Source organism: Staurois parvus, unplaced genomic scaffold, assembly GCF_062004578.1.
Source record: "Staurois parvus isolate SC_StPar_1 unplaced genomic scaffold, SC_StPar_1.0 ptg000392l, whole genome shotgun sequence".
NCBI lineage: Eukaryota > Metazoa > Chordata > Amphibia > Anura > Ranidae > Staurois > Staurois parvus.
This window is the reverse complement of record NW_028318188.1, coordinates 6,704,624-6,731,202: the sequence shown is the minus strand read 5'-3', so window position 1 is coordinate 6,731,202 and position 26,579 is coordinate 6,704,624. Positions and strand designations below refer to the sequence as shown.

At 42.4% G+C, this 26,579-nt stretch overlaps 1 protein-coding gene across 2 annotated transcripts; it reads left to right on the top strand.

Annotated features, from left to right (window-relative positions):
• Positions 1-300: 300 nt before the first annotated feature.
• On the top strand, positions 301-25,035 carry TMEM171 (transmembrane protein 171). Of its 2 annotated transcripts, none has more exons than XM_089686182.1 (4): positions 301-452; positions 8,550-9,224; positions 21,960-22,092; positions 24,168-25,035. In XM_089686182.1, exons 2-4 carry the CDS (start codon positions 8,597-8,599, stop codon positions 24,403-24,405), a joined length of 999 nt encoding a protein of 332 aa, XP_089542308.1. In that variant the 5' UTR covers positions 301-452; positions 8,550-8,596; the 3' UTR covers positions 24,406-25,035. The 2 variants fall into 2 exon arrangements, with proteins under 2 accessions (XP_089542308.1, XP_089542310.1); XM_089686184.1 differs by lacking the exon at positions 301-452 and adding an exon at positions 1,392-2,393.
• Positions 25,036-26,579: the final 1,544 nt, after the last annotated feature.

Genomic DNA, 26,579 nt, shown 5'->3' with positions numbered 1-26,579 from the left:
TCCGCCGGGAGAGATACATTGTATCAACACGCATCTTGCAGCCAATCAGCGGCCTCCCGCTCGCCCCGTGAAGGAGTTCTGCGGCCACATAACGTTCTCCGTACACAGCGCTGAGTGCAGGTGCCCCGTATGAGGATACAAATGTATGTCTATGGTCTTCCCGCACAACTGTCCGATATTCCAATGATTCCTCTAAGAAGTAAAACGACAGCCGCCCTGTCCTCTCTATGATGCCGACACCTGAGCTAGTCCCCGCGGCCCCGCCCCATGCGTTCACACACACCTGGCTCTGTCATTGGGGAGGGGTGATCGGGTGGTACACACCCTGATCGGATCGCCTGGGATCAGGTACTGAGTAGAGGGAGCGGAGCTCACAGGGGATCGGATCCTGTGTGATCATCCATGGAGTCTGGACACTTCCTACTGGGATCCACTCAGTGTGCTGGGAGCGGGTGAGAGGCTGATTCCTGCGGGCAGGAGAGGAGAGTCTGGGCACCACTCTGTGTGCTTTGTTCAGCTTTACTTCGGGACAGACCAGTGTATTCAGGAGGATGAAGAGAGCCAGAGAGTCCATGTGATCTTCCCTGATCAGATGGGGCATTCTACTCTAATAACCAAGACCTTCTGAGGAATCCTATACAGCCAGGATACTTCTATAGGGTCGGGTTATGGCCACGTTAGAGGAGACCTGGTCGTATGCTTCCGTAGGGTCGGGTTATGGCCACGTTAGAGGAGATCTGGTCGTATGCTTCCCTAGGGTCGGGTTATGGCCACGTTAGAGGAGATCTGGTCGTATGCTTCCGTAGGGTCGGGTTATGGCCACGTTAGAGGAGACCTGGTCGTATGCTTCCGTAGGGTCGGGTTATGGCCACGTTAGAGGAGACCTGGTCGTATGCTTCCGTAGGGTCGGGTTATGGCCACGTTAGAGGATATCTGGTCGTATGCTTCCGTAGGGTCGGGTTATGGCCACGTTAGAGGAGACCTGGTCGTATGCTTCCGTAGGGTCGGGTTATGGCCACGTTAGAGGAGACCTGGTCGTATGCTTCCGTAGGGTCGGGTTATGGCCACGTTAGAGGAGACCTGGTCGTATGCTTCCGTAGGGTCGGGTTATGGCCACGTTAGAGGAGACCTGGTCGTATGCTTCCGTAGGGTCGGGTTATGGCCACGTTAGAGGAGACCTGGTCGTATGCTTCCGTAGGGTCGGGTTATGGCCACGTTAGAGGAGACCTGGTCGTATGCTTCCGTAGGGTCGGGTTATGGCCACGTTAGAGGAGACCTGGTCGTATGCTTCCGTAGGGTCGGGTTATGGCCACGTTAGAGGAGACCTGGTCGTATGCTTCCGTAGGGTCGGGTTATGGCCACGTTAGAGGATATCTGGTCGTATGCTTCCGTAGGGTCGGGTTATGGCCACGTTAGAGGAGACCTGGTCGTATGCTTCCGTAGGGTCGGGTTATGGCCACGTTAGAGGAGACCTGGTCGTATGCTTCCGTAGGGTCGGGTTATGGCCACGTTAGAGGAGACCTGGTCGTATGCTTCTGTAGGGTCAGGCTGTGTCATATTGCTTAGAGAGGATAAAACCATATATCTTTATAAGATCAGGTTATGTCTTAGGTATTCTTCCCACTGGCCGCCAACGTAGGGGGCATTCTTCCCACTGGCCGCCAACGTAGGGGGCATTCTTCCCACTGGCCGCCAACGTAGGGGGCATTCTTCCCACTGGCCGCCAACGTAGGGGGCATTCTTCCCACTGGCCGCCAACGTAGGGGGCATTCTTCCCACTGGCCGCCAACGTAGGGGGCATTCTTCCCACTGGCCACCAATGTAAGGGGCATTCTTTGTAATGACGGCCACCATAATGTACTGTGGGCTGTAGTTCTCTTTTAAATACGAAGTTTAAACGGCAGTGGGTTGCCATGCAATCCACCGTATAGGAAAGCCACAACAGTGAATAGAACTTTATTACGCAGTGCACACTGCCTGGGACATCACATATATCTCTCCAGAGCGTCCTTTACAATCTGTGTCTTTGCTCAGCTGAGATTTGGTGCTGCTTTTGGCTCAGTTCACACTGTTTTACTGCAGTAACATTCACCGAAACTTGTGAAGGTGAATGGTTTGTGTGTTGTTGTGCAATTCACCCTTTATGGTACTCCAACACACCTTGCTAACGGACATGCACTGCAGGTCATCACAATGCAGAGCAAACCACTACTTAGAACAATGGCATTAATAAGCCCTAATGTTATTGGATGTGGCAGTTGTCAGTGATGATTCAAGAAGGAGCCGCTGTAGTTGATAGCTGCAGCTTGCAGACTGGGATTTCACTTGTCACGGCTGATAGAGGTTCCTGGCAAGGACACAGAAGTTGACACAATAAGAAAGCAGGAGGAGGAGTGAGTACATTTATTTATCTTAGTATTTAAAGAGGAACTACAGTCATTGTTAGAAAAATTAAGTCCGCAGCTACAAATGCTGTAACATCTGATTTTTTTAATAAACAGACACTTGCAGCCCACGAGTCCAGTGCTGTCTTCCCCAGAGTCAATTCTTCAGCAGTCTTCAGATCCATGGCACTTACATCTTGACAATGAGAGGCTGCCTGTGACTTCTGATGTTTCAACTGGCTCCCCACTGCGCATGCACAAGATGCGCTGTGCTTTCCTACTCGTTCTGTGGAATCCTGGAATATGTAGCATGTTCCAGGAGGTTGCGGTTGTGGAGGGGGAGCCGAACGTCTGCAGTTCTCATTCAGATGAGAAATGCAGAAGTTGGAGCGCATAAATATCAAAATAAAGTACCCTCTTACAGGAATAAACTTCCACTAGAGTAGGAGGGGTGGAACTTTCACTTTTAAATGAAGTTCTGCTTTAATTTATTATTACCCCTCAGGTCCCTCAGTGAGTAAAACATGCATTGTTGACTCTTAGTCCTCGGGTGACAACATTCACTCGCTGCACTGTATGTCGAGCATTGGCACCCTTGGACAGGAAATGTTACTACAGAACACCTCCCTCTCTCATTTTCATAATTGAGGTAGGGGGGAGAGTGTTCTGTAGTCCACACAGGTGAATTGGACAGAAAGTTAGGAATTGCCTGGAATTCTGTTGGGATCAACAAACCTTTTATTTTTTTAACATAATGAGCAGTTCTAACAAAGCACTTTCAACTGTGTATATATACCAGACTAAGTGGCGAGTAAGAGGAGTCCTTGGTAAGGGCTACATACACTTTCCAGATTGTTATCTTATGTACAACTAAGGAAACCTTCTATGTAGGCCATCATTGTTGACTTCTCTTTTTCACAAACCCTAATTGCATGACTGTTGTGCCGACTTATTAGCTTCAATGCTAATTGAGGTTGGCGTGCATTAATGTACATCTTCAATGACTTGGAATACAAAGAAACCATAGAATGTCAGACAGCTAGCATTTTCTTTAGGAAATTTGCAATGAAAGATCACATATTCTTTCATTGCGAACTTCCTAATGAATATGCTAGCTGCCTACCAGGTTCTTTGCTTTTTCAAGTTGAACATGTCCTCTGCTTTTGCTCCTTCAACTGGTTTAGTTACTTATGATCATTATTTTTATATTTTGATTTTATAGTCCTGTAATTCCTGCTGTTAAGTAATAAGAATGTTTGTTTATATAGCTCTTAAAAGTATGACAGTATTTTTTTTAAGGTTTTATTATAGCGGAGTTTCAGATGTTTTTATGTTTATTACAGTTCAGCAGCTACAAAAACTGTAGCTGCTGACTTTTAATAAACACACACCTGTCCCAGGGTCCAGCGATGTGCTCACCCGCACAGTCCCTTCTCTCCTTCTCTCCATGGTTCCGACATCTCAACTGCAGGCACCAGGCTGTGACAGCTTGTGGCTTCACAGCTGGGTGCTCACTGCGCATGCGCGAGTCGCACTGCACATCCTGACTGGCCCGGCAATCTTCTGGGACCTGTTAAGGTTCCCAGGAGACTGTGGGAGGAAGGAGGTGGCCACGGCGAACTGAGCCAGAAGTGGGAGCGGGTACCTGTCAGAACTCCAAAAGGTGTCAAATATGGCAGTGGAGAGGGGGAGGAGGCAAACGAGAGGAGCTTCCACTTTTGGGTGGAACTCTGCTTTAAAAGAGTATCAACAGTGCAAACAAAGAGGGAAGCCGGTACCATTGTCCCAATGTCATAGCAAATGGAAATCTTACAAAATCGCTGCTCAGGACTCTCTCCAGAATTATAACACAGACCCAAAGTTTTGAGGAAGGATATGACCCCAGATACTGTGCAGTAATGGTGAAGAGTTGCCCAATATAAAACATTATAACCGGTCGAGACCACCTATTAGTGTAGGAGAAAGAAACCCCAGAGGGTCCTGTTTCCCACAAGAGACTGAACAGTATGACTTTTTATTCTGGATGAATAATGTCTTTTCTAAGTACGTGAGGTATTCTTCCCTGAAGTTACTTGGCTTGTTATAATGCACATGTTACCATAATATGCAGCAGCGCTTGTTATTGTTTTTTAGTTTTGGATTGAGTGGAGAAGGATTAGAACACCTATTAGGTTTTTCTTGTTGTCTATGTTCCCATTAGGCAGATTCACCTTCTCTATTTTTCCTGTTTATCATTGAAAGTGAAAGTAAATGAAAATCCCTAATTATGGGTTGTCCCCAGAAATGTAATGGAGGGGAAATCTTTAGATGGGGACACTGGTTCTGGTCACCAGGGGGTCACCAATAAATTTCCTTAAAGCAGGAGTGTCAAACTGTGGCCCTCCAGCTGTTGCAGAACTACAAATCCCAGGAGGCATTGCAAGGCTGACAATTACAAGCATGATTTCCAAGGGCAGAGGCATGATGGAACTTGTAGTTCCTTGACAGCTGGAGGGCTGCATTTTGACACCTGTGCCTTAGAGGAGAAGCTCGACTTTGGGAACATGGTACATATCCCACCCGTCTGCATCTAGTGACAGCTAGTGGGGATCTTCTTCCCCCGCTAGCTGTCACTATTTAAAGGGAAAAAAAATGCGGCAGAGCTGGGCTCTGCCCACCTACGTTTTTTATTTATTTATTTATTTTTTTACAGAGTTCTGTGAATGGCAAACTACAAGTACCAGAAGCCTCTGCAGCTATTGGCTTGTAGTTCTCAGTGAATGGTGTGGTAGTTCATTCTCTTTTCCTGTCAGTGTGTCTCTGCTTGTCTGAATGAGGTACAAGCAGACAGATACACTGACAAGTCTTCAGGAGTCCTGCATAGCACCCACGGTTTGCTGATCATGGATGCAAGGCTTTACAGGCTCCAAAAAAAAAAAAAAATGCAAATTTTTTTACCTGTAAAAAGATGTGCATTTATAATTTTTTTTAAAAAAGGTGAACTTATCCTTTTTAATTTGCAGGGTATTATCTCTTGCTTCCTGTTTTGGCTATGGGACAGGAAGTGAAGGTAAATCCTCCCCAATGTGATAATGATGGCTAAAATTAAACTGACAGGGTTTATAACCCTCCCTTACTGTATCGAAAATGGCAAAAACCCAGAAAATTGTATTATACTTATTGTAATTTTCCTTTCCTGACGCCAATCCATGGCAGCATGCAAGTTATATAGCTCCGCCCCTATATCCACCCACAGGACCTGGATCTATAAAAGTCTGACTGAGAGCAACCTCTCCCATTCTCTGTACAACAAGATCAAACAAGGGAGGGTTCGTATGCTGCCATGGATTGGCGTCAGGAAAGGAAAATTACAGTAAGTATGATACAATTTTCCGTTTTCCTGACGCCAACATGGCAGCATACATGTGATAATTAGCTAAACAGGGAGGGCTAAACTGTGGGAGAAAAGAAAAAGGCAGCACTAATGCAGGCCATAGACGGTTCGTTTATCGGCTGATTTTTTTCATCCGAAAGAATAATCGGCACTGTTAGTGGGGCAATGACATCGGCTGATTTTCGTGGTTCCTCCTCATTTCGTTTGTCAGTCATGCTGGAAAATCCATGAAAAATGGCAGATTTTCGAAATCATTGGTGGCAACATCGGATTACAGAATGAACGATGTTTCGTTTTTCGGACGAAAAATTGGCCGATGTTTGAACCGTCTATGGCCTGCATTACTCCAGCACCATGATCCTGCTCAGGTGTGCAGAGAAAACATGCAGCATGGACTACAGCATCCAAGCACCAGCTCAGGTGCAGCACATGAGGTTCTGATGTCTCTGGTTATAGAACTCCTCAGTCCCAGAAGACCACCAGAGGAGGCTCCCCACCTTGTTGGTGCATTTAGCAACCTAAGATGCAGGACTGCGCCTGGGAGAGGCTGAACCCAGACAGACTACCACTCAGTCGGCAGGTAGGGACTTATCGCAACATCACAGTCTTGTGGTTGTAGATCTTGAGGACAAAAAGGAGAATGGGGGAGATTGCTCTCAGTCAGACTTTTATGGATATACACAAGTCCTGAGGTGGAGCTATATCACATGTATGTTGCCATGTTGGCGTCTGGAAAATGTTTTGCCTATAGTTCTTCTTTAATATATGGATGTTTTCCCAGGTGTGGTGCATGCAGCATTTTTAGGCTCCACCACAAGGCATATTAGTGCATTGACTCATGTTGGGCTGCGTTGAAACACACATCTATCAATCTCACACCAACACACTTAACATGTGCTGTTGCAAATAGATGGTGTGACAAAAACATTGACAATTGCTGCTTTTACCGGTTTATTTTTTAGCCTTTAATGCCCATAGCAACATAATCCACTTTTAAAAAGGAAAATCTGATTATTGTGTAACTCCTACTTTTTCTTTCCCTCATTCTCATTTGTTCATTGTCCTATGGTCTGTCGCAGCCCTCACCAACATCGCCTTTCTGTGTTTTCAGGATTGTAAAACCAAGGGAATATACATTTCATTTTTTTTAACTTGCCTAGTATTAGACTGCTTTGATTTCAGTCTGAAAGATGGGACTTTCTGCTTTAAAACTAAAGAGCACACATCTTGTTTAAGGGCTCATGTACATGGGGCATTTGGAAAACTCTTTTGAACAATGGAAACTGACTGCTAGAAAACGTAGTTTAAAAACCGCCAGTTTAGCCGCGTTTTTCATATCACATTTATGTGCGTTTTGCGTTTAGAAGCATTTTTAAGATAACCTCAGGAGACCTTCCCAAATGCCCAGAATGCACTGAAAAATAGTAAAAAAATGAACTGTTTCAGACATTTTGAGAGGAATAGAGCAGAAGCAGAGAGAGCAGTATGTATTGAGATTACCTGTCTTTTCTGGTTGTATTCACTATGGATCCCATCATGAGCATAATGCGGCATGTTCTACCATTTTTTCCTTCACAGGAAACGTAGAACTGACTGCGCTGGTGTACTGGGTCCGTTTGAATACATGGAAAACAGTTTGCATGCATTTCTGATGATGAAAAAAGACTCTGGACAGCATCTGGGCATGGAACAGTTAAAAACCGCTTCTAAATGCAAATGCTTATAAATGCGGTTAACCACGTTTACAAGCGTTTGGCATTTGAAATGCAGGTAAAATCTACACCTGAACGCAAGTTTGGTGCGTTCAAAAAAACGACTGTAAACTCAACAGCCTGTAAACAACTGTGTGTACAAGGACACATAGGAAAACGAGAGAGCATCCCTGGCAGACGGCCCACGCATCGGCAGTGTACTGTCCCTCAGCACCATCATTTCCAGTGCAAAGTTAAGAGCGCTGCATTGGCCTTGATGAGATCAGGACCTTAGACTGCCAAAACACTGCTGCCAGGGGCAAAGGCGTTTAGGAGTGCTGGGCAAACACCCTGTGTGTATGAGGCCTTATGCTTTGCATATTTTATGCCTAATTATGGCCCTGAGCCTAAAATTATTGAAGCTTGAGAGCAAACAGGATATCCAGGCAACTTTTTCAGATGGAGAATACAGGACTGATAACCTCTGTGCTTCCCTCAAAACAGGTTTATTTTAATGATGCCATGGTTTGTAGCTATAAGTAGGATGTTATAATGGTCATTTTAAAAATGGGCAATGCTCCCAGAATATGTACAGCTGGCCATACAGTGGATATAAAAAGTCTACACACCCCTGTCAAATGTCAGGTTTCTGTGATGTAAAAAAATGATGGCACGTGTGTAATGACTCCTATTTTACATGATTTTGAATGTGATTGCTTAATTCTGAACACAGCTACATCTCCAGTTATAAGAGGGTGTGTACACGTATGCTACCACGTTATTTTAGGTTTTTTTTTTTTACTTCCCTTCACCTAAAAGATTTCAATTTGTTGTTCAACTGAGTTGTACAGTTTATAGGTTACAGTAAAGGTGGAAAAAGTTCTGAAATGATTTATCTTGGATCAGTTGAAGGTTTAGTTTTTGCATGCAATTTTCGAAATGCTTGGAAAAAAAACCCTTTTTTTTCTGAGCTGATTCAGAACGCCATATTCCATAATATTGAAGAATATCTGCCCCAAGGCAAAGTAGTTCATATTATATATGTGAAAAGATCTTTCTCTAATAAAGTCATTTAATGTAGAACTCCTTTTTTTCCAACAGGTAATACTTCACTCTCCAGGAGCAGACTGGACACGTTATCCTTAAAAATGCAGCCTTTCTTCTCTTTCCCATTTGGATCCAACAGTGCTGCCTGGACTTCCAGGTTGATATTCTTCATGTTCATATTTGGAGTGATGCTCTTCTGTGCTGGCTTCCTCCTGTCTATCTTTGGTTTTCAGACCTGCCAGCTGGATAATCTCAACAATTGCAGTTTGACTTTTAAAGTACTAGGACCTGCCCTTGCCGTGATAGGACTGGCTTCTGTTGTGATGGCAAGATCTAAAGCCAGGCTTGAAGCCAGAAGAAGACAATTCGAAGGTGATCAGACTGATCCAGACAGCTTCTTTCTTTGTGGTGAAAGCCGCCAGTTTATACAGTTTTTATTATTTGGATTTTTGTTTGTTGCCTGTGGAATATTAGTTAGTGTCCTGGGTGTTTGGATTCCCGGATGTGGTGCTGTTTCCCCAAGCCAAAATGTTACTGGGACAGGAACATCTTATAGAAACTGTGGATTTCTTTCTCTGCAAATAATGGGACCTTTAATTGTTTTGATTGGGTTGTGTTTCTTTGTGGTGGCCCATATAAAAAAGAGGCAAAGTTTTTCTGATAATAATGATTCAATTTTAGATGAGGAACCACACTCGCCAACAGACGAACCTTTCCAAATAACTGTAGGTAAGTACTCAAAAATGTGTCAGCATGCAACTTTTACTGTTTAATTTCTCCTGTAGTGTTTGTAGTACAAAACTATATGACTAAATCTATATACTCTAAGTAGCCTTTGCTAGTACTGGTGGGGATCCAGTAGCTAGATCTTCCTGCTGGAGTTTCCAGAATACCTTTTTTTTGTAACAGATTCAGTCTTAAATGTATTGCACAACTAGCTTGTGTCCTGCGTCAAATCACATTGCCTATAGTGACCAATCACATTTTGTTTTCTTTATGATGATGCAGTACCATGAAATTTACAGTGCTGTGCACAAGTGAATAAATGCTGTGAATGAAGTTTGCTTTCAGAAATATAAGTGTTAATAATTTCTATTTATCTATTAACAAAATGGAAAGTAAATGAACAGAAGAAAAATCAATAAATATTTTGTATGACCACCCTTTGCCTTCAAAACTGCATCAATTCTTCAAAAAAAAAATCAGTCAGCAGGTGCTCTGGACTGATAATTCAAAATGTGAAATATTTGGCTGTAGCAAATAGGCAGTTTGTTCGTGAACGACTGGAGAGCGGTACAATGAGTGTCTGCAAGGCAACAGTGAAGCATTGTAGAGGTTTCTTGCACGTTTGGGGCTGCACTTCTGCAAATGGAGTTTGAGATTTGGTCAGGATCAATCGTGTCCTCCATGCTGGGAAATACAGGCAGATACTTATCCATCATGCCATACCATCAGAGAGGCATGTGATTGGCCCCAAAATTTTTCTGCAGTAGAACAATGACCCCAAACATGTAGCGAATATCATCTTCACTGGAAAGAACAACAAGGAATCCTAGAAGTGATGGTTTGGCCCCCACAGAGCCCTGATCTCAACATCATGGAGTCTGTCTGGGATTACATTAAAGACAGGTATTTGAGGCAGCTTACATCCACAGATGATCGGTGGTTAGTTCAAGTTCTTGTTTGGAACAACCTACCTGCCGAGTTCCTTCAAAAACTGTGTACATGTGTACCTTGCTGTTTTAAAGGCAAAGGGTGGCCATACTAAATATTGATATGATTTCGAATTGTTTTCTGTTCATTTACTTTCCATTTTGTTAAATGATAATTATAAACTAATAACACTTCTATTTCTGAAAGCATTCTCAATTTACATTTTTTCGCACCTGCCTAAGACCTTTACCCAGTACTATATATTTTTTTCCCCACATAAAGCTCCCCATATACAGTATATCTCCTGTAAAACACACATTTATAACCACCACTTTACATTGCAGGTTTCTGTACAACAGAACATGCCACTAGAAATCCACATTGCAGACTAACCTTTAGGGTTTAGGCTCTCTACCTGCATACCACTCATGCCATGTAATGAATGTTGTGTACTACAAGCGGGAACTCTATCTAGTTAGTTTTGTGGGCACAATAAAGCCAATTGGTTTACACTTTTATGGTGGTGAGGATGGGATCACTTTGTTGACAGAGCAGCCGAATTGGAGAAGTACAGACATAAATCACAGGGAGGGAACTGGAAGAAAAATTGTAGCTGCTCTTAAAACACCCAGAAGAAATTGATGTAAAATAATCCTAATTATTGAGAAACCTATTCAGAAAGTTTTGAAGGGTCAGTCTTGTTTACATGTTGTGGGTTCCAGGGCAAATTTTTTGGCTGCAAGGTCCAATTTACACTTCTTCTGAACAGGACGTTGAGGGAAATGTTCATTAATGTGAGTTACGTGCATTGATGTGTTACGGTGCCATTTGTTTTCAGTGGTACACTAATGTACCTCCCATGCACAGGCATTGCATCACACCACAATTCGTGGTAATGCATTGAAGCATGTCCACTTTTTTTTTTTTTTTTTCGTCATAGTGTGTTGCCAGCATTTTGTCAGGCTTCACACGCCAGTGCTGTGGAGGTTGTAGATTGTGGAAAGGAGAACCTGCTTAGTGGGTTACTGTAATAGAATCAGTGTGCAGCTAGAATTCAGATCTACATATTTGTTCCATGGGATTGACTCATCAACTAGTGAGATGAGGATGACTGTCATTGCAAACACACAACTGGTGGCAGGTCACATCTTTATTTATTCTGTGGCTGCCTTTAATATGCAAGGCCTAACTAAAATTGGCTTTATGCAGTGAAATAGGTTAATCTCCCTTTTTCAAATTTAGCACAGGAATGTGTGTGTGTCAAACGTATTGGGACACCTCTCCAAATCATTGGATTCAGGTGTTCCAATCACCTCCATGGCCACAGGTGTATAAAATCAAGCACCTAGGCATGCAGTCTGCTTCTACAAACATTTTGTGAAAGAATGGATCGCTCTCAGGAGCTCAGTGAATTAAAGAGTGGTACTATGATAGATTTCCACCTGTGCAATAAGCCCATCCATTAAATTTCCTTCCACTAAATATTCCACAGTCAACTGTTAGTGTTATTATAACAAAGTGGACGCAACTGGGAACAGCAGCAACTCAGCCAAAAAGTGGTAGGCCATGTAAAATGACAGAGTGGGGTCAGTGCATGCTGAAGTGCGCAGAAGTCGCCAACTGTCTGCAGAGTCAACAGCTAAAGACCTCCAAACTTCATGTAGCCTTCAGATTAGCACCATAGAGAGGATCCTGCAGTCATCCACCACTGTTGTCTTCTGTGGATGTCCATGCCTTTTTTTTTTTTTTTTTTTTTTTTTTTTTTTTTTAATGTTTTTGAGCTCACCAGTACATTCTTTCCTTAGAATGTACCAAACTGTTGATTTGGCCACTCCTAATGTTGCTGCTATCTCTCTGATGGATTTGTTTTGTTTTTGAAGCCTTACAATGGCCTGTTTCACTTGCATGGACAGCTCTTTTTAACGCATGATGCAGGTTAACAGCAATAGATTCCAAATGCCAATACCACATTTAGAATCAACTTCAGACCTTTTACATGCTTAATTGATAAAGAAATAACAAAGGAGTAGCCCACACCTGGCCATGAAATAGCTTTTAATTCAATTATCCAATTCCTTTTAATCCCTTGAAAAAGGGGGGATGGCTTCTCCTAAGAGCTGTAATTCCTAAACCCTTCCTCCAATTTGGCTGTACATACCCTCAAATTAAACCTGAGAGCGTGCACTTTCAACCCATATCCATTATATAACTATAGCTTGAATATGTTTTGGTAAATTCTTGGAAAAGTGTGTGTGTGTGTATATATATATATATATATATATATATATATATATATATATATATATATATATATATATATATGTATATATATGTGTGTATGTACATGTGTGCTTGTTTTAGTGTTTTTTTTTTTTTTTTTTTTTTTTATGTACAGTGTTCATGGAAGGGCAGCTTTTGCTTTAAACCAACCAAAGCCTTTTGGCCTGTCTTACGTGTTTTGGACACATCCTGGAAAGTGTTATTTTTCTCATATATTGTTTGTCAAACATGAGTTGTAAGTTAACTGATTCTGACATGAAGAAACTTGCATTTAATGTACACATTGTCCTAGGCGTACTTGAATGATATCCCTGTTCAAACAGACGCCTCCCATTTCCAACCGTGTTATGTATTTATACATTTGAAAATCACAAAGCACAATCTACTTCTTAAAGCTGGATCTCTATATCCTGGGTTTCCATGGTCTACTCTATGTACCCTTCAGAGGAATAGATGGCTGCATGTCCTTTGTCTGCAGATGGTCATTTGACACCCCTAATCGGCACCTATGTTCAGTCTTCCTCTACCTTCTACTACTTCTCTTTTACAATGATTCATTGGGCATAAACGGGCTTTGTGTGTTGTATCTAATACAAATGAAGGCCCTACAAGTACTGGGGCAAAAGACGTGCTCAGGAATGCTGTGTGAACCATTATACTGGCAGAAGCAGCACCTGAAATTTTTTTTTATTTTAACACCTAGACAGAGCTTCTGTCTGTTGATACAGTTTTGAAAAAAACTACTAGTCCAGGACTAAATCTGGGTCCCAATATACTTGTCCCACATGACAATCTACCTGTCCAAAAAAAAAAAAAAATTTTTTTAACCAAAGCCATATTTAAATCTGAGGTGCTCTTAGGAATGTCTGAGGCTTTATGGCGACTTAAACATTTTAAGTTTTTTTGACATTGCACTATATATCTCTCTCCCCCCACTGCCAGCTATGCTATCCATGGAGAGAAGAATGAACATGGCAGCAAGTAAAAGCACTACATTTTGCACGCACATGCTAGATTAGCACATTTAATTCTTTCATCACCCCTATTAACCCTTTGATCACCCCCGTCACCCAGCTAGTGCCATCAGTACAGTCATTAAACATATGATAGACCACATATGATAGTGGATCAGTAAAATGTCAGTGTAAGTTCATCAGATGTGCTGAAAATGCATACAGTCTCCAATATGTAAAAAACCAAAAGTAGTGACTTTCAGAAATGATAATAGCCAAATAATGCACTAACCAGATAGCGCATATTAAAGCGCATGGAGCATTTAAGACCTGCCCCTGGTGCTCAGCCACTGTATCACTGGAGCCAGGAGATGTCATCTATAGGGTGACCACTAGATGTCATCTATCCGGATGGAAGCTGAGTCCAGCCACTGTATTAGAGGATCAGGCGGATGTCATCTATAGGGCGACCACTAGATGTCATCCGTTCCAGGAGGAGCTGTGTCATGGATCCAGGGATGTCACTTGCAGATGTGTCCTTTGCTCAGCACAGCCCCAGGACTAACAACGGTTCAGCTGCTCATAAACGGCCAGACCAGAGGTACATGTACACAGGATATAAATAGCTTGGCACTTCCCTAAGGGTCGCCCTATAGATGACATCCGCCTGATCCTCTAATACAGTGGCTGGACTCCGCTTCCATCCGGATAGATGACATCTAGTGGTCACCCTATAGATGACATCTCCTGGCTCCAGTGATACAGTGGCTGAGCACCAGGGGCAGGTCTTAAATGCTCCATGCGCTTTAATATGCGCTATCTGGTTAGTGCATTATTTGGCTATTCTCATTTCTGAAAGTCACTACTTTTGGTTTTTTACATATTGGAGACTGTATGCATTTTCAGCACATCTGATGAACTTACACTGACATTTTACTGATCCACTATCATATGTGGTCTATCATATGTTTAATCGCTATTTGGGTTAGCGCTGCACTCTCATTCTTTATCAATTACTTTGGAGGTTCCCGAGGTGCCTTTTTGTGCAAGCAGCTACCGTACTTACACCTATACACTGCGCTCGATTTTATATATAGATTTTATATATAAGTTTATTTTATTCATCAGTACAGTCAGTATATAGAATTTTTCACTGATCACTGTATTACAGCCACTAGCGACATCAGATGGGTACGTTGGTGCCCCTCCTAGCCAAGGTCAGCTAGCGTTAGATTGCCTACACACTATCACACTCACGCTATAGATTGCTGATCACTGCCATTACTAGTATAGTATTTGTATGGATCAATATATTGATCACCAACAGAACTATGCTAGTGCCTGCTTTTGTATAGTGTCCCCAAAAACGCAGTGTTAGCAGGGTCAGCCCGGTTATGCTGCCCTCACTACTGTTTAGCCCCTCTGCTGTTTTTCAAGGAAGATTTGTATCAATTGATTGTGGGCCAAAGCAATTTATATGCACAACAATACATCACCATCCACCCAAGATCAGCTCTTTCTAGACTATTCACATGGAAGCCTGTCAGTTTCTGAATTTTAAAACTTTTTTTTGGGGCCTAACCCTCAACATGGGTATTACAAAAAAAGAATGAATTGCGGTCATATTGGTCCACAGACCCGATTCTTCATATGCTCATGTTCTCTGCTGTTACATATATATCCAACATGGACCAGCAACATACTGGTACTTCACTTATTATTATTATACAGTATTTATAAAGCACCAACAGTTCGCTCAGCACTGTACATTACAATGGGAGACAGAATATGCGACAGTTCAATAACAATACAATGCGATACACAAGGGTTCGAGGGCCCTGCTCCTTGGAGCTTACAATCTAGGAGGGAGGGGATAGTGGTACAGGAGGAAATAGCTGTGGGGGATGGAGTGGTAGGAAGAGTGGAGGAGGTTGGGAATTAGCAGGGGGTGGGGTAGGCTTCCCTGAAGAGGTGGGTTTTCAGGGTGCGCTAAAGGAGAGAAGAGTAGGTGATAGTCTGATGGATTGGGGTAGGGAGTTCCAGAATATGGGTGATGCCCTGGAGGCGGGCATGGGAGGAGGAGACTAGGGAACTAGAGAGAAGGAGGTCTTGTGAGGAGCGGAGTGTGCGTGCTGGGCGGTACTTGGATATTAGGTCGTTGATGTAGTTTGGGGCAGCATGATGGACAGCTTTGTAAGTCAGTGTTATGATTTTGAATTTGATCCGTTGGGCAATCGGAAGCCAGTGGAGGGACTGGCAGAGGGGGGTGGCAGAGATGGAGCGATTGGTAAGGTGGATGAGTCTGGCTGCCGTATTCAGGATCGACTGAAGCGGGGATAGCCTGTGGCGAGGCAGGCCAGTAAGGAGGGAGTTGCAGTAGTCGAGTTGTGATATGATGAGGGAGTGGATGAGCTGTTTAGTGGTTTTTCGGGGGTTAGGAATGTGCGGATTTTGGCGATGTTGCAGAGGTGGAGTCTGCATGAGTTTGTTAGTGATTGGACTTGGGGCTGAAAGGATAGATTGGAGTCCAGAATGACACCAAGTACTCTGGCCTGCGGGGTGGGCCTGATGATGGCATTGTTGGACGTGATGCAGAAGTCAGTAGGGGGGGGGAGGTGCGCGGGCTGGGGGGAAAACTAGGAGCTCGGTTTTGGAGAGGTTCAGTTTAAGGAAGTGGAGTGACATCCAATCTGATATGTCGTTCAGTAGGCTTGTGATTCGGGCGGAGACTGAGGGGGTGAGGCGAGGGGTCGAGAGATAGATTTGCGTGTCGTCGGCATAGAGGTGGTAGTTGAAGCCGTGAGAGTGTATGAGTTGGCCAAGGGAGGAGGTGTAGATGGAGAAGAGAAGGGACCCGAGGACAGAGCCTTGAGAGACCCCAACAGAGAGGGGGAGTGAGGGGGAGGTGGTAGCGTTGTAGGTAATGCTGAAGGAGCGTTGTGATAGGTAGGACAAGAGCCAGGAGAGAGCGGAATCTCTGAGGCTTATACCGGGATGATGCCTGCAGCTACAGGCATCATGCTGGTATTGTGGGTTGTTTTTTTTTTTTTTTTTTTTTTTTCAGCTGGCAGTCAGCTTTCATGTAAAAACAATTCTAGCCTCTAATTAGCCACTGGATCACTTTTACAAGCAGCGGGAAGGGACTTGCCCACCTCTCCTGCCTTTCAAGGTTTTCTTGGGCTTTCCTGTCCCACCGTGGAAACCAAAAATGCCTCCAATCATCTCTATGGTCTCAGAGACCAGAAGCTACAAGCATGTCATCATTTCCATTTTGCCGGATATAAACTGCGCCATTTTAAAATTGGGAAAGCATCTGATCACACCAGTTTTGGTGTGATCAGATATAAGGACAGAGGAGAGAGCTAGAGCCTAATGGACCCCAGATTTCTCAGAAAAGAATACCTGTCACTGCCTATTGCTATCACGGGATATTTTCATTCCCTGTGATAACAGTAAAAGTGATTAAAAAAAAAAAAAAAAAGGTACAGTGTAAAAATAATTTAAAAAAAGCAAAATAAATAATTAAAAAAAATTCACCCCTACCTTCATACCCGTGCTTACGTGCAAAGGCAAACACAAGCTGCGGTCCCATGGAATGAAATGCCAGGATAGTAGAAGCACCCCCTCAAAATGACCCCTTTTTGGAAAGTAGACAATCCAAGGTATTTGCTAAGGGGCATAGCGAGTATTTTGCACATCTCATTTGTTGCCGTAAGTTTTTGGAAAACTGAATAAAGAAAACGAAAATATATATTTTTTCTTTTTTTAATTCTTTTTCAAAACCCTGTGACAATACCTGCAAAATACTCACCTGCAAAATACTCACCATGCCTTTTATCAAATTCCTTGGGGTGCCTACTTTCCAAAAAGGGGTTATTTGGGGGGGGGGGGGGTGTTGTACTATCCTGGCATTTCTGGGCCTCCGTAACTGTGATGGTACTGAGGAAGTGATATGAGGAAATATGCCCTTTGAAAGCCTGGAGATGGTCATTGGATTTTGGAGGTGTGTATGTGGCCAGGCTGCCGAAAAAAGGGCTCTCACGTGTGCTATCCCCATACTCTGCTTGGGAGAGGTAGCAGAATGTGTTTTGTTGTGTTATGCCACATATAGCCATGGCATGCGTGAGCAATATATAATTTTGACTGACAACTTTGACAAAAAAAAATATTTTTTTTTTTTGCACAATTTGTGCAAATTCCTTGAGGTGTCTACTTTCTAAAAAAGGGTCATTTGGGGGGGGGAGGGGGGTTGTACTGCCCTGGAATTTTAGCACCTCAAGAAATGATAGGCAGTCAGAAAGTCAAAGCTGCGTAAATTCCAATATATACCATAGTTTTTTGACGCTAGAACGTTCACACAAACCCATTAATATACATATGGACATGTAGCAGAATACATTTTGGCCTAAATTTATGACTACTTTTGAGTTTACTATATATTTTTTATAACTGAAAGTGAAAGGGTTTTTTTTTTTTTTTCTCAATTTTAATTTTTTTTTTTAATTTTTAGATCACAAAAAGATAAATACATTGGTGATCAACTACCACCAAAATAAATCTCTTATTTGTGTGAAAAAAGGACATTTTGTTTGGGTGCAGCATTACATGACCACGCAATTACCAGTTGAAATAACGCAGTGCCGAATAGCAAAAAATGGCCTGGTCATTAAGGGGGGTAAATATTCCAGAGGGCAAGTGGTTAAAAACTTTTTTTTTTTTTTTTGCTTAATGTTTTTTTCTTTACATAGCGGACAAAAAGTCCCCTTTTGTGCCCTATGTCTCCTTTTCCCACAGTCCCCTATGTGATAATTTTTGGTGACAGGTTCTCTTTATTGACCCTAAAAGACCCTGCATGTCTCCCGTGAGTGTAATGCAGTGTACATGTCCCGGGCATTGGGCGATACAAATTCAACGTCCCTGAGATAATAGCTAATTTAAAGCGTTAGGGCTCATGTACACTGCAGCTGCTAAACTGACATTCAGGAGCTGTTCAGCATTTTTTTCAGCAGCCCCTGAACTCTCCCTAATGTTTTCCTGTGTCCATGTACACCTAGTCGCTTACAGGCAGTTGAGTTTACAATCGTGTTTTTTTTTTTTTGTTTTTTTTTAACGCATTTGCATTTAGGAGTAGATTTTATTGGCGTCTCAAACACTTGTAAGCGCAGGTAAATGCGGTTAACCACGTTTATAAGCGCTTGCGGTTTAGAAGTGTTTTTTTTTAACTGTTCCATGTCCGGATGCTGTCCAGAGCCTTTTTGTCATCAGAAATGCATGCAAAGCGTTCTCCATGTATTCAAATGGACCCGGTACACCAGCACAGTCAGTTCCAGGTTTGGCATGAAGGAAAAAATGGTAGAACGTGCTGCATTATGCTCATGATGGGATCCATAGTGAATACAACCAGAAAAGACAGGTAATCTCAGCACATACTGCTCTCTCTGCTTCTGCTCTCTATTCCTCTCAAAATGTCTGAAATAGTTATTTTTTTACTATTTTTTGCAGTGCATTCTGGGCATTTGGGAGGGTTTCCTGATGGTATCTTTTAAAAACGGTTATAAATGCAAACGCGGCTAAACTGACTGTTTTTAACCTACGTTTTCCAGCAGTCAGTTTCCATCATTCAGAAGAGTTTTTCAAACGCCCCGTGTACATGAGCCCTTAGGATTACTTTATCAGTTTATCTGCTACAAAAGGGGAAAGCTAGTTGCATGGTCCATAAGTGCTTAGCTCATATTATATGCTACTACTGGACTTTTTCTTTTTTTTTTTTTCTTAGATTAAAAAAAATAAATGTTTTCACATCATCTGTGCCTACCTGGTAAACAAACACAGCCTCCAAATGTGAAGTGGAAGGGGACAAAGAAAGCCAAAGGATGGTGTAAAAGAGGGGAGAGGGGTAAACTAGTGGCAAAATGTTATTTGTTCTAGTTAGTACATGAGTACACTAAAATATATACCTTTTTTTTTTTTTTTTTTTTTTTTTTTTTTTTTTTTAAATATTTCTCCTCTCGAATGCAGCCCATCCTGGTGCAGCAGCATGGCAAAGATTGCACTTATACTGTGTATAACCTGGGCATCTGTGAATCCATCATGAATAAACCCTTTTCCCACAGCCAGGACTTCTCTGCCCTGCCCAATAATTTTCCTCTGCAGGGCACCAAGAAAACTAAGTAGCAGCTCATCATCTCCTCTTTTTGTGGTGTGCTGCTCAAAAGCAGAAACCATTCCCGTCATCCTCTTACTCTGGTAGCATGTCCAAATGACAGTGATCCTCTCAATGGCCTGGGCTGGGACAGATTGATACTGATATCAATCAACAGCAAACGAGGATAAATAGAACTTATGAGAGGGTTCCTATCTATTCAGTAAAGTGTTCAGATTCTGTACTGCTTAGCTGTTGTCTTGCAGAAGTTGATGCTTTTGACCTGTGTGTCTACAGGATCCATTATGATAAGAATTCAAGTTATCAAAGCTATAGAGCAACAGGTTGTCACATACGCAACAAGCATACAATAGTGCACCGCACAGTTCATACTGTAGTTAGGACCCTTTATTTATTTATTTTTTTCATGTTGCTCCTCATAAAATGTATAGCTGAACAAGACTTTCCTTTTGAATCAAACATTGCTGCATGTTGTGAGCAGGGGTGGACTGACAACTCATGGGGCCCCCAGGCAATAGGAGATCATGGGGCCCATGTGTCCTTGCCCAAACTCAAAAAAGCCTATGAAAAAGGTACCAGGGGCATCTCATGGGGCCCCCTACTGACCCCGGGCCCTTGGGCAGTGCCCGAGTTTCCAATTGGTCAGTCTGCCCCTGGTTGAGAGCATAGAGGTATGCTGGTGGTCTTGCGGGGGTAATACATGTCCATTAAAGGCTAAGTTCACCTTTTAACAAACAAATACACATATTTTTGCAGGTAAAAAATGTGCACCACTTCTTCTTTTCTTCTTCTTTTCTTCTTTTCTTCTTCTTTTCTTCTTTTCTTTTTTTCTTCTTTTCTTCTTTTCTTCTTCTTTTCTTCTCTGCGATCAGTGTCAGACTCCTGCAACACTCTCCCTCCAGCTTTCTGCCTGTACCTTTGTACAGGTTTTCACTTTGAAAGCTGAAGGAAGTGTGAATGGACTACGAGCATGCTAATCATCAAGTCACAGATCCCTGAAATGTGATAGCAGCTGCAGGGAGACGAATCAGTGCCCACTGCCACAGGGAAGGATTGGGTGTATGCTGAACCTGTTACATATTGTACACTAAATGCTGCTGTAAAGTGTTCAAAAGGGGAACTTAACCTTTTAACCACTTGCCCTCCACAGGATTTATCTATTTAAATGAAATGTATGTCCTTTCTTTCCCACAAATAGAGCTTTCTTTTGGCGGTATTCAATCACCTCTGTAGTTCATTGTTTTTTGATCTAAAAACAAAAACAGACTGACCTATTTTGAAAAAAAAAATTTTTTGGACTTTTTGTCATAAAACATATCAAACTTATATTTCTTCATCAATTCAGGCCAAAATGTATTCTGCTACATGTCTGCTAAAAAAGAAAATCCCAATACATGTAAATTAATTGGTTTATGTGAAAGTTATAGCATCCACAAATGATAGTGTATACATATTGGATTTTTTTTTTTTTATATACCGGTACTAGTAATGGCGGCAATCGACAACTGGGACTGCGACGGGCATTCTGACACTGGGGGGAACTGTCATTGACACCCCAATGAAACTAATACAGTGATCCGTGCTAAAAAAAAAGCACTGACATTGTACTAATGACACTGAGCAGGAAGGGGTTAACATCTGGGGTGATCAAAGGGTTGCTGTTTAACTATGTGCTGTGTGTGTTTTACTAGGGAGACATGCTGCTTTGTATTTCTCTGCTGTGCTGGAAAATACAAAACAGCATGTCCTTGCTGGCAGGAGGGACACCTGTGTTTTACACGGCGATCGCCGGGGTGCCGGAAGGGAATCTCCGGCACTAAAGGGCGGCGGAAAAGTGGAGCTTAAATACATATTTTGTGGAAAATGCTGCTCTAGGCTTCTTTCAGCAATGACCACGTCTGAAAGCCTAGGTGAATGGACACATAGGGGTTTATTTACTAAAGCTGGAGAGTCCAAAATCAGACTCCCTTCTGCATAGAAACCAATCAGCTTCTAACCTCAGCTTCCAGGTTTCATTGCCAAAGCTTCATTGAACAAGCTGATTGGTTTCTATGCACAAGGGAGTCTGATTTTGGACTCTCCAGCTTTAGTAAATAAACCCCATAATCTCTGAAGGGGTTGATCAGTCAATTTGATCTGATTTAAACCTTGTTTGGAGATAACCAAGGACCTAGGCCTAGAGCAGTTTTTCTCCAGGAAAAGTAAGAACTTCATTAGAATTGATGATCACCACTTTTCTATGTTGTGCTTGTTCAGTGTTATGTAAGCTCAACAGAATTGTAGTTCGTATAAGCATACTTTTAATCTTTAATTGTTCTTGTTATGAATTTCTGGCTAATGTGTACATCCTTTCTCTAGCTGGAAAGTGGAGATGTCACAGATTTTGTAACTGTTTTTCACCTTTTTACTTTTCAGGAGATGCTGTTATAATATTCCCTCCACCCCCACCTCCCTATTTTGCCGATCCTTTATCATCTGGGTCTGGCCAAGGGACTCCTTTACCCAGGAGTGATAATCCACCTTCTTACAACAGTATTTTTGCCATAAGGTAAGATTGAGCTTACTGCTGTTTTTAATAAAGGGATGGAATTGTAAACCCATATTGAGGTTAAAAGTAACGGCCTAAAGAAAATTCTGAATAGCAGGCACCATTTAGTGAGATATTCTGTTTCCAGAGTGTAGACCATTCTATTTTTTAGCTCTCACTAGCGGTTCCTATTCTTAATAGTAATGTATATGATCTCTCTATCACCCCTTGGCCTTGGTGGCAAGATGACACGGTGGGTAAGCATTTCACCTCAGGGCTGTGTTCTTGGCATGTGCTGGGGGTTTGAAACACTTGGTGCCAGTCACTTTAATGGTGGATTGATAGGGCTCCAGATACCCCAGATAGAACAGTACAGACTTAGTGTTACTAAACACACACTGTTTAGATTATGTATCTCTACTCTTTCTGTATATGGATGATGGCACTGTAATTATTTTAATAAAACCCTCCTAGTACCTTTTTCCTAATAGATATACAGATGTCACATGACCCAGCTCTTTCCCAGCCTGTCTGCCTGAATCCCATATTGACTGAGTATGAACAGCATGCAATACAGCATTTATTTATAGTTTTTTATGATGTGGGTTTAATGACACTTTAAGACTCTGCTCACAACCGTATTGAACAGAAACCTTTAGCTGCAACCAGCATTCTGTATCTTGCAGAACCTTAGATGATGAGCAGATGGCTTTATTCTATCTCCCAGATGAGATACCAGTCTGCCTACGAGGTGACCGTTTCACACAGCTTTCCAGGACCCCTTCAATGGCAGAGTTTCTTCCCTGACACATCCAGGCAGAGCAAGCTTTAGATCAAAACTTAGGTCTAGTTAACTAAATGTAACAGACCTAAGAGGACAGCAGCACTGACACATCCTCCCAACGCTCGTGCCTGGGAAGGAGCTAACACCTTTCAAGGTCAACCCAAGTATTTATACCCTTCCCCAGCATGCAACACTGCCACCAAACCTCCTAGTGGTTGACCAGGGAGGGACATGAATATTAATAATCCAGCTTTATTGTCTCTTCTCATTCTGTTACCAGGGGTAGTCCCTGGTGGTAGGCAGAAGTAGACAACCCATAGTAATCTGCCACAATTTAGAAAGTGCCTGAATTCCTGGCATTCAGCTTTAAATACAACAGACGAAGTCCAAAAAGGTGCATTCCACCTCATGCACTTATCTTTACAATTTATATTTTTACTGAGTGCCGTGAGCATAGCTGTCGTTATACCTTTTGATGCTGAACCTGCTGGTCTCAGCTCCAGCAACAGCAGTTTTTTTTTACAGCTGCTTTCTCTGCTCCTCCCCCCCTTTCCTCCCGGACATGTGTCGATATACATTTTTATGATTAGCGCCACCAACTATTGTGAGTTGCTTGTCATTTTAAACATTGAGTTTGAACATTAGGAGTATGTACTTATTCTTAGGATTCAGTGTCAGGTATTCAGCAGTATGGAATGCAATCGCATCTGTTGCTACAGATATATAAGAACCTTTGTCAGTGGCCTTTGGACTTGTGTCAGTGGCATTAGTTTGACATTGAGACACTTCTGGGATCATCAGAATTCTCTAACAAGTGCATCTAGCCTATATTTGGCCTTGTTCTGACCATCTTCAAAGTGGGTAGACTGGAACAATGATGGTGCACTTTAACAATTGCTCCTTTTCCCAGCTGCATGACTCATGGCAGTCACATTTTAAAGACCATTAGATACGTTTTGAGGATATTACACAATTAATGTATAAGTGATTGTAATGTATTCTAAAAAAGTGATGTGACTTGTCCTGATCCAGCTGGTCACTGCATCTGATAACATTTGAATTGGAAAAAATGAATATGTCCTGTAATGGCCCTGCAGCTTCATATTACTTTTATTTTATCATAAGTAAATCCATAACAATTCTAACTGGAGAATATGGTACAGACAACATACTGTGTAAGTTTGCACTAAAGCTTTGACATCAGATCGAGTATAAGTGTCTGTGTTTTATGCAGTAGATACATTTAATATCACTAAAAATTCAGTATTCAGTTCTGTAGAGGTTTACAGATACAACTTTATTTCTTTTGTAGATCTCGTAATATTGGTCAAGGAAGCATTAGAGACCAAGAAAGTATATACACCATTTCACTGCCAAGCGAACCCCCTGAGGCTTATACTAACCCTTACTTTTCATCGGACCCTCCACCAAAATACGAAGAGAAGGATCCTGCTATACCTGATCCAGAAGCCACATCATTGCCTTCATCATCAGCAACTTTAAATGCCTCTGCGGAGTCCTCCCCTAATCCTGCTCCCCCACATCCTTGACATGAAAAAACCTTAGACCATGTTTTGTTTTTAAATGCATAGTATATTTTTTATAGTAAAGACAATTTCAATATTTTCTTTAAAATTGAGGTTTTATTCAGACATATCATTCTTGGATGCTTGTGTTGTAACCGGAGGTGGAATCCTAAGTATGAAACCAGACTTATGTGCCAAATATTGGCTGTGAACCTCTATAATCAGACCTATAAGCTTTACTTGGGCACCTGCCTGTTTCTAGTATGATGTGGACATTGGCAGTAAGATCTATGTACCTTTTTGTTTCCAGCTTTCCCCCCTTGAAACCAATATGAGGAGGACTAGCTGTTAAATGCTTTTTTTTTTTTTTTTTTGTATTGAGTCTATTAATGTGCTTTTTACACGTAAACTGTTCTAAGAACACTTCTGGTTGTTGACCAACATGTGTTCTGACTATTAAGGCTATGCAGTAGATTTATGTGTAACAGGGCTGTATCTTTTGGATGTGCTGTCAAACTGGTTTCCTGTTTCAAATTAGAGCACTTACTGAATGAGTCTGCCAAACTGTCCAATCCTACAGTGTAAAGTGCACCCCATCTGCTTGTGTATGTCAGTATTTCAGGATGGTAAAAATGTCAGCGTTTGTAAATAGTATTTATTACCTACTGTTATTTCAAATGTGCATTCTCCATTTCCAGGTTCTCTCTACCTGTCTTTTCTTGATGATTCTCTAAGCACAGGGGCGGACTGAGCACTCATGGAGCCCCCAGGCAATAGGGGATCATGGGGCCCCTGTGTCCTTGCCCAAACTCAAAAAAGCCTATGAAAAAGGTACCAGGGGCATCTCATGGGGCCCCCTACTGACCCCGGGCCCCTGGGCGGTGCCCGAGTTTCCAAATAGTCAGTCCGCCCTTGTCTAAGCATACAGTTGTGACCAAAATTATTCAACCCCCACTGAAATTGAGTGTTTTGGCCAGTTTGACATTGCTTTTGATCATTCAGTCATCTTGCTTACATTTACATTAAAGAGGCACTTGTAGGTCAGACAAATATAACATAACAGTTATAATGAAATAACCACAAATGTCTTTTCTGTGCTCACAGCATTATCAGTTTTATTCAACCCCCAAGTGACATTCAATCTTAGTACTTAGTACAGCATCCTTTTACAGTTATAACAGCTTTTAAACGTGAAGCATAGCTTGACACAAGTGTCTTGCAGCGATCTACGGGTATCTTCGCCCATTCTTCATGGGCAAAGGCCTCCAGTTCAGTCACATTCTTAGGCTTGCGCACTGCAACTGCTTTCTTTAAGTCCCACCAGAGGTTCTCAATCGGATTTAAGTCTGGTGACTGCGATGGCCACTCCAAAATGTTCCAGCCTTTCCTCTGCAACCATGCTCTAGTGGACTTGGAGGTATGCTTGGGATCATTGTCCTGTTGAAAGGTCCAACGTCTCCCAAGCCTCAGGTGTGTGACGGACTGCATCACGTTTCCATCCAATATCTCCTGGTACTGAAGAGAATTCATGGTACCTTGCACACGCTGAAGCTTCCCTGTACCTGCAGAAGCAAAACAGCCCCAAAGCATGATTGACCCTCCACCATGCTTCACAGTAGGCAAGGTGTTCTTTTCATCATAGGCCTTGTTCTTCCTCCTCCAAACATAGCGTTGATCCATGGGCCCAAACAGTTCTAATTTTGTTTCATCAGTCCACAGAACACTATCCCACAACTTTTGTGGTTTGTCCACATGGCTTTTGGCATACTGCAGTCGACTCTTCTTATTCTTTGGAGACAGCAAGGGGGTACGCCTGGGAGTTCTGGCACGGAGGCCTTCATTACGCAGTGTGCGTCTTATTGTCTGGGCTGAAACTTCTGTACCCACATCTGACAAATCTTTTCTCAGTTCCTCAGCAGTCACACGGGGACTTCTCTCCACTCTACGCTTCAGGTAGCGCACAGCAGTCGAAGTCAGCATCTTCTTTCTGCCACGACCAGGTAGCGTTTCAACAGTGCCCTTTGCCTTGAATTTGCGAATGATGCTTCCTAAGGTGTCTCTTGGTATGTTTAACATCTTTGCAATCTTCTTATAGCCATTGCCCTTCCTGTGAAGAGAAATCACCTCTTCTCTTGTCTTCCTGGACCATTCTCTTGCCTTCACCATGTTTGTAACCACACCAGTAAATGTCTAGAAGG